This window comes from Bison bison, unplaced genomic scaffold, assembly GCF_000754665.1.
Source record: "Bison bison bison isolate TAMUID 2011002044 unplaced genomic scaffold, Bison_UMD1.0 scf7180017864376, whole genome shotgun sequence".
In the NCBI taxonomy this organism is placed as follows: Eukaryota; Metazoa; Chordata; class Mammalia; order Artiodactyla; family Bovidae; genus Bison; species Bison bison.
Window position 1 is genome coordinate 333,252 of NW_011494948.1, and position 8,963 is coordinate 342,214.

The 8,963-nt window shown below is 44.4% G+C and overlaps 1 protein-coding gene across 1 annotated transcript in view; it reads right to left on the reverse strand.

The window, feature by feature from the left end:
* GLDC (glycine dehydrogenase (decarboxylating)) overlaps positions 1–731 on the reverse strand; it is a 90,756-nt gene extending 90,025 nt beyond the window's left edge. The window contains exon 1 of the mRNA XM_010856976.1: positions 256–731. Within this exon, the coding sequence (XP_010855278.1) occupies positions 256–510 (255 nt within the window). The 5' untranslated portion in view covers positions 511–731. The remainder of the gene's footprint in view (positions 1–255) is intronic.
* Positions 732–8,963: the final 8,232 nt, after the last annotated feature.

Sequence of the window (8,963 nt, forward strand, 5' to 3'; positions counted from 1 at the left end):
TCATCAGCAGGGCCTAACTAGGTTGTAAAATACACGATTTCGAGGCGAGAAGAGCTGGTGGAGGAGAAAGTAATCTGGTGGGAGAAGTCTGGGGAACGCGGACTGAGCACGCGCGCTGTCTTCCACACCAGAGCCCCGGACCAGGGTGCAGGTCCCAAGCGAAGCGAAGCGGGGCTCCTGGTGGGGGCCAGGAGGCCGTGAGGGCAGAAGGCGGGGCGGGGGTGAGGCCCGGCAGAGCCGGGTTGGGGTCCTTACCGCCAGCCCCAGGGCCTGTAGCATCTCCTTCTGGTCTTTGTCCCCGGGGCCGATATGTCTCCGAGCGAAGTCGTCGTGTCTGGGGAGGAGGCGCTCGAGGAGGCGCGAGGCCCCGGCCCCGCCGCTATCCCCGCCGCCGCTACTTCTGTCACGGCCCCTCGGCGCCCACCGGGGGCCAGCTCCTCCAGCCAGGCGGCGGCCGCCCCCGACTCCGCAACCCAGACGCAGCCCCCAGGCCCTGGCGCACGTCTGCATGGTGGTCGTCACCGTCCCCTGCCTGGGCCCGCGAGGCTCAGCCGGGCTTTCTGCTCTTTTTCTGGTCGTAGTCCCCTGGGTGGCGGCTGCTCCCAGGTGTCTGGAGCCCCTTCCCGAAGGATGACCGAAGGGACAGATGGATGTTCAGAGGCAATGAATGGGTGCCGCGCCGATTCCGGACAGGCGCGCAAACTTGTTACTCCTCTCGAAGCACCTGCTTCGCACACTTTAAGCGTCGTTCTGGGGGTGGGCAGTGGGATAGGCCCAGTAAACGCACGGCCAATGGGAGTGAACGGAAGGGCGGGGCAGGGTCTGCCCTGCCCCGCCCCCTTTCCCTACCCCCTCCTCAGGCCCTCCGCGGGCTCCTGCTGCTCTTCTCGCAGAGCCTTCCATCCTCAATTACCCCTGCTCCATCTCTAGTGGGTGCAGGGACCGAGAGCTCCCTGCGCTCGGTGCCAGAGGCCACAGGCGAAGTGCCTGGGGGATTCAGCTGAAATGGAAGGTGATTCCGACAGGGAGGCCAAACTCCTAGAGTTGGTTAGTCTGTTAATTTTAGGGTATCTCCCTGTCATACCTCGTGGAAACCAATATGCGCAGATGAGAGTTCTTATATAGTTGTAGGATCATGAACAAGTTATCCAACCTCTGAGCTTCGGTCTCCGCATCTAACAGAGCTGGATAGTATTTAAAAAGAGATCGTACATTGAAACTACAACCATAACACTAGCCTTGAACTCTTCTCTTTCCCCCTTTCCCGCCCTGCTCCCTCCCACCGCGGCGGGGCGGGGGGCGCTGTGTGTTTCTGTGTGTGATATAAAAAATGCAAAAAATACAAAGGTATACATTTTGCACTGTCACCTTAGTTGAAAAATTATTTATACCTGGATATTTTGGAAATCTAATCTCTCTAGCTATCTCTTGAGATTTTTACCAGAATGAGCTTTCAGAATTCCAACTCTAATAGGGGGAAGAGTGAAGGACAGAACATTAGGTGTACTAAGATTAGGGAAAAACAGAACCTGTCCTCTTTCTCCTCTAAGCTTCCTCTTTCAGTCTTATTCTGCACACCCTGGGTTCTGTAACTCACAGGCGCAGAGAGTAAGCAGAGAGGCAGGAAACTAGAAATCAGAAAACTGTAGGCAAAATGTGTGTGTGTGGCAGGCAGGGTAGGGGGTGAGTGATGAACTAGGAAGGCCTGGCTGAATATCTCTGAAGTTTTTCACTAGTTTGGAATTGAAATTACAGCCTTCATAAAAGTTGGGAGATATCCTTGGTGCTAGTTGCCATGGGATAAGACAGAAGCAGTGTGCATTTATTCCCCACTCCTGACTATTCTCTATGGATCATAGGGGCTGGAAGCGAGAGAACTATAATTCCCAGATTGGCTCCAGGCTTCTAGATGTTAGTCTTCTGTCAACAAGATACACTTGTGTGAGAATTGGAAAATGGAATAAAAGTAGAAACCATTTTCTTGTTTTTCTGACAGCAGCAGAGAGATGTATGGATGGCAGCAGACATGAAGTGATTCCTTACCAGCCATCCACATTTGTGCAGCAAGGCAGCTGTGTTAACCAATGGAAAAGTGAAAGTAAAGTGACTCTTTGTGACCCCATGGACTGTAGCCTACCAGGCTCCTCCATCCATGGGATTTTCCAGGTAATAGTACTGGAGTGGATTGCCATTTCCAGCAGATCTTCCGGACCCAGGGATGGAACCCAGGTCTCCTGCATTGTAGACAGACGCTTTACCATCTGAGCCACCAGGGAAGCCAATGGGAACATTCTGTGATTTTCCAACCTACGAAGCAGCAGAAGTTTCTCGCTGTCCTGGACTAGAGCTTCAGTGGTTGACCTGAAGATAATGGTGTTCTATCTACCCTGTCTCTTGTTTTTCCAGTCCTTCCAGTGATTCTATATCCACCTATTCCTGATACTTTAAGCCAGGTATTGCTTGAAATATTTTGAGTGTTTTGTTTGTTTTCCTAAATAAACTTTAACAAAGACTATAACTGAGCCCAAAAGTAGTTTTAAGATAGTAATCTTAAAGCTTAGAGGGATTAGCTATTTGGCTGAATTCTATTTGAAGTCAATGATAATGTTATCACTACTGGAGAATGAGATCATGATAGTCTTAGGCAGAAATGGAAAGTTATTTAAGTTATCAGTCTGGGGCTTCCCTGGTGGTGCTTTGATAAAAGAATCTGCCTGCCAATGCAGGAGACATGGGTTTCATGCCTGATCCAGGAAGATCCCACATGCTGCAAAGCAGCTGAGCCCCTGTGCCACAACTATTGAGGCAGCGCTCTAGAGCCCTGGAATCAAAACTACTGAAGCTTGAGTGCCCTAGAGCCCATGCTCTGCAACTAGAGAAGCCACTGCAATGAGAAGCCCACACATCACAACCAGAGAGTAGGCCCTCCCTGCTGAAACTAGAGAAAAGCCCGCACAGCGATGAAGAGCCAGCATAGCCAAAAATAAAATAAATAAATTAAAAATATATATATCAGTGGGGAATAAATTTCCTATTGAAGACAAGTCTTTGCTAGACCAAATAGTTGCTAGGTTAGACCCTTCCAGTGGGAATGATTTAACAAGGACTATACAGAGGGATAGCTGCTTCTGAATGCCATGGAGAGTCTATCCAGCAAAATGACAGATCAGGGACTTCCCTGGCAGTTCCAGTGGTTAAGACTTCGCTTTCCAATGCAGAGGGTGCAGGTTCAATCCCTAGACAGGGAGCTAGGATCATACCAAAAACAAAACCAAAAAACAGAAGCAATATTGTAACAAATTCAATGAAGACTTTAAAAAATTGTTTTTAATTTAAAAAAATGAAATGACTTCTCAGAGAACTAGAGAATTTCAAGCTCTATAACTTCTGTAGCTTCAGGGAGAAAGTGAGTGAAGTTGCTCAGTTGTGTCCAACTCTTTGCAACCCCGTGGACTGTAGCCTACCAGGCTCCTCCATCCATAACATTCTCCAGGCAAGAGTACTGGAGTGGGTTGCCATTTCCTTCTCCAGGGGATCTTCCTGACCCAGGGATCAAACCCAGGTCTCCCGTGTTGCAGGCAGACGCTTTACCCTCTGAGCCACCACAAATCAGACTCACTGTTTGATCCTCCTGATTACCAAATTATCATAAAAGTTGAATTCACAGCTTTATTAGGGCTCATATGTGAAAGCTTGGGATTAATTTAAAATCCCAAGACTTGGAATGGGGACATCGTGGTAATTTGGATTGAATTTGATTATCTTAAACCCTCAAATCCCACTGAGTCCCCTTTGCAACCTGAAACACTCCCTTCTCCCCTCTTTGAGATGCTGGCGATTCCTTGCCTCCCTTCCCATCCCTTGCTTGAAGATTCTGTAATGGCTTCACTAAAAAATCAACCTTACAGAGGTATGCCAATGCTTCTTTACCTCTAGATCCACAGGGAAAGTCAGATTGCAACATACTCTAGGAAGGTGAGTAAGATGTCTGACACCAGAGGAGACACTTACGCAGGGAAACAGTTGTAAGACATTGCTAAAGTACATTAGTGTTGGAGGATTTCTCTGTAGGGGTGAGTTCTAGACCAAGGAAGAAGGAATATAAAATCGAAATTATTCGTGTGTTTGCAGCACTAGATATTCTGAGTTTAGTGTATTAATTCAATCAGCTAGGAGTGGCTCTAAGGGTCTGCTGAGTTCGTTGACTAAAACCAGGCTCAAATTATTATTGTTGTTGTTTAGTCGATAAGTCATGTCCAACTCTTTTGCAACCCTGGGGATGGTAGCACTCAACGCTCCTCTGTCCATGGGATTTCCCAGGCAAGAATACTGGACTGGGTTGCCATTTTCTTCTCCAAGGGATCTTCCTGACCCAAGGATCGAACCTGAGTCTCCTGCATTAGTAGGCAGGTTTTTTGTTGTTGTTTTTTTTTCACCATTGAGCCACCAAGGAACTCAGTTATGGCCTTCATTAAATTACATTAAGATACTAGAACTTTCTTGGCTTAATAGAAAAGAAAGGATCCAAAGACATTAGAAGAGGGAATTCCCTGGTGGTCCTGTAATTAGGACACTATGCTTTCACTGCTGAGGACCTAGGTTCATTCCCTGGTTGGGGAATTAAGATCCCACAAGTTTCATGCCCAAAAAAGAAAAACTGGATAACTACGTGTAAAAGAATGAAATTAGAATACTCCCTAACACCATACACAAAAATACCGCCCCCCAAAAAAGAAATAAACCCAAATGAATCTAAATGTGAGGCTAGTTGCTATAAAACTCTAAAAGGAAAATATAGGCAGAACATTCTTTGACATAAATTTTAGCAAGATCTTTTTTGACTCATTTCCTATAGTAATGAAAATAAAAACAAAGATAAACAAATGGGACCTAATTAAACTTAAGAACTTTTGCACAGCAAAGGAAACCATAAACAAGATGAAAAGACAACCCGTAGAATGTGAGAAAATATTTGCAAATGAAGCAGCAGACAAGGGATTAACCTACAAAATATACAAACAACTCATGCAGCTCAAAAAAAAAAGAAAAAAAAAAAAACACAGTCAAAAAATGGGCAGAAGACCTAACTACACATTTCTCTGAAGAGGACATACAGATGGCTAAGAAGCACCTGAGAAGATGCTCAATATTACTAATTATTATTGTTCAGTCACTAAGTCATGTCTGACTCTGCGACCCCATGGACTGCAGCATGCTAACAACCTTCCTGTTCTTCACTATCTCCCAGAGTTTGCTCAAACTCCATTGTCGGTGATGCCATCCAACCATCTCGTCCTCTGTCATCCCCTTCTCCCCTTGCCCTCAATCTTTCCCAGCATCAAGGTCTTTTCCAATGAGTCAGTTCTTCACATCAGGTGGCCAAAGTATTGGAACTTCAGCTTCAGCATCAGTCCTTCCAATGAATACTCAGGTTGATTTCCTTTAGGATTGACTAGTCTGATCTCCTTGATGTCCAAGGGACTCTCAAGAGTCTTCTCCAACACCACAGTTCAAAAGCATCAATTCTTCAGCACTCAACTTTCTTTAGAGTTCAACTCTCACATCCATACATGACTACTGGAAAAACCATAGCTTTGACTAGATGGACCTTTGTCAGCAAAGTAACATTTAAGCTTTTTAATATGCTATCTAGGTTTGTCATAGCTTTTCTTCCAAACAGCAAGTGTGTTTTAATTTCATGGCTGCAGTCACCATCTTCAGTGATTTTGGAGCCCCCCAAAATAAAGTCTGCCACTGTTGCCACTGTTTCCCCATCTATTTGCCATGAAGTTATGGGACTGAATGCCAAGATCTTGGTTTTTTGAATGTTGAGTTTTAAGCCAGCTCTTTACTCTCCTCTTTCCCCTTCATCAAGAGGCTCTTTAGTTCTTCTTTGCTTTTGGCCATAAGGGTGGTGTCATCTGCACATCTGACATTTCTCCTGGCAATCTTGATTCCAGCTTGTGATTCATCCAGCCTGGCACTTCACATGATATACTCTGCATATAAATTAAATAAGCAGGATGATAGTATAAGGCCTTGACATACTCCTTTCCCAATTTGGAACCAGTCCATTGTTCTGTGTCTGGTTCTAACTGTTGCTTCTTGGACGGCACCCTGGTTTCTCAGGAGACAGGTAAAGTGGTCTGGTATTCCCATCTCTTAGAGAAATACAAATCAAAACTACAATGACGTATCACCCCACACTGGTCAGAATAGCCATCATTTAAGAAAAAAAATCTGCAAACAATAAATGCTGGAGAGGGTATGGAGAATTGGGAACTCTCTTGCACTGTTGATTGGACTGTAAATTGATACATCCACTATGGAGAACAGAATGTAGGTTCCTTAAAAAACTAAAACTAGAACTACCATATGACCCAGCAATCCCACTGCTTGTCATACACCTGGAGAAAACCATAATTCCAATATACATACACCCCAATGTTTATTGCAGCAATATTTACTGTAATAGCCCAGGCTTCAAAGCACCCTAAATATCCATCAACAGAGGCATGCATAAAGAAGATGTGGTACATATATACAATGGAAAATTACTTGGTCATTAAAAGGACCAAAACTGTGCCATTTGCAGAGACATGGATGTACCTAGAGACTGTCATATAGAGTAAAGTAATCAGAGAGAGAAAAATCTCATATATTAATGCATACATGTGGAATCTGGAAGAATGGTACAGATGAACTTATTTGCAAAGCAGAGACAAAGATGTAGAGAACAAACGTATGGACCTAACATGGAGAAGGGAAAGGGAGGGAGGGTGGGATGATGAACACTGCTCCTAGTATGTGCATGTTATATTATTTAGACCACAAATTCTGGTAATCAATCTAAAGAGAAAAAAAAAAGTGTTCTGAGAGATATGACAAGGGCAACCTAATTTAGATAGACAATGCAAGGAAGGATTTGCTGAGGAAGTGATATGTAAACTGAAATCTGAATATCAAATCAGATGACAAGTAGAGGGAAAGGCATTTTCCAGGCAAAGAGAGAATGGCATGGACAAAGGTTCAAAAGTTGAAAGAACAGCCATAAATAAGCAGCTAAAAGACTGATATGCCTGGAGCATAGTGAGGGTCGGGAGCAAGACCAGGGAAGCTCATTTAAAATGGCAGGGAACTTCAAATGTTGATTTATAAACAAGTGATTTATTTAAGTCCTTTGGTTCACAGTGAGGGCAAAGAGTGGACTGTTAGATAATTTGTTTCAGTAGAAACAGGGCTAGAATATAAGTCTTCTGGTCCTAAGTCCTAGGTCCTCTCTGTTGGAGGGGGTGGCTTCGTCATTAAACTAGCATATCAAGTCTTGTCAAACCAGTCAAAACAAATCAAACCAGTCGATCCTAAAGGAAATTAATCCCAACTAGTCACTGGAAGGACTGATACTGAAGCTCCAATACTTTGGCCACCTGATGAGAAAAGCCAACTCATTAGAAAAGACCCTGATGCTGGGAAATACTGAAGGCAGGAGGAAAAGGGGACGACAGAGGATGAGATGGTTGGATGGCATCACTGACCCAATAGACATGCGTTTGAGCAAGCTCCGGGAGACGGTCAAGGACAGGAAAGCCTGGGGTGCTGCAGTCCATGGGGTTGCAAAGAGTCTGACACAACCAAGTGACTGAACAACACCATCAAGTCTTGTAAATAGAAAAGATCTTTTAATCACTGCAGTGAATAGCTGAAGTTCCTACCTGAACTATTCTTCTGCTTCTGGTAAGAATATGATGGTTTTCTTTGGGAAAGCGTTTCCCCACATTATCAGGCCATGTATTTGGATGGGTTGACCCCACTTCAGGGCCACAGGTGTGGGTATGGGACATGGGCCTTGCAAAGAGGAATAGTAAACGCCCCCAGCCACATTCATTAGTTTCCATTATCATGTTAGTTTATCAAGCTAAGGTAAGAGAATCAGCCCAGGACTCAGAGTTGGAGCTGCACATACAATAGGATTTGGCCTTGGAATACAGAATGAAGCAGGGCAGAGGCTAATAGAGTTTTGCCAAGAGAACGCACTGGTCATAGCAAACACCCTCCTCCAACAACACAAGAGAAGACTCTACACATGGACATCACCAGATGGTCAACACCGAAATCAGATTGATTATATTCTTGGCAGCCAAAGATGGAGAAGCTCTATACAGTCAGCAAAAAACAAGACTGGGAGCTGACTGTGGCTCGGATCATGAACTCCTTATTGCCAAATTCAGACTTAAATTGAAGAAAGTAGGGAAAACCACTAGACCATTCAGGTATGACCTAAATCAAATCCCTTATGATTATACAGTGGAAGTGAGAAATAGATTTAAGGGACTAGATCTGATAGATAGAGTGCCTGATGAACTATGGAATGAGGTTCATGACATTGCAAAGGAGAGAGGGATCAAGACCATCCCCATGGAAAAGAAATGGAAAAAGCAAAATGGCTGTCTGGGGAGGCTTACAAAGAGCTGTGAAAAGAAGAGAAGCAAAAAGCAAAGGAGAAAAGGAAAGATAAAAGCATCTGAATGCAGAATTCCAAAGAATAGCAAGGAGAGATAGGAAGCCTTCCTCAGTGATCAATGCAAAGAAATAGAGGAAAACAACATTTGGGAAAGACTAGAGATCTCTTCAAGAAAATTGAGATACCAAGGGAACATTTCAGGCAAAGATGGGCTCGATAAAAGACAGAAATGGTAGAGACCTAACAGAAGCAGAAGATATTAAGAAGAGGTGGCAAGAATACACAGAAGAACTGTACAAAAAAGAGCTTCACGGCAAAGATAATCACAATAGTGTGATCACTGACCTACAGCCAGACATCCTAAAATGCGAAGTCAAGTGGGCCTTAAAAAGCATCACTACAAACAAAGCTAGTGGAGGTGATGGAATTCCAGTTGAGCTATTCCAAATCCTGAAAGATGATGCTGTGAAAGTGCTGCACTCAATATGCCAGCAACTTTGGA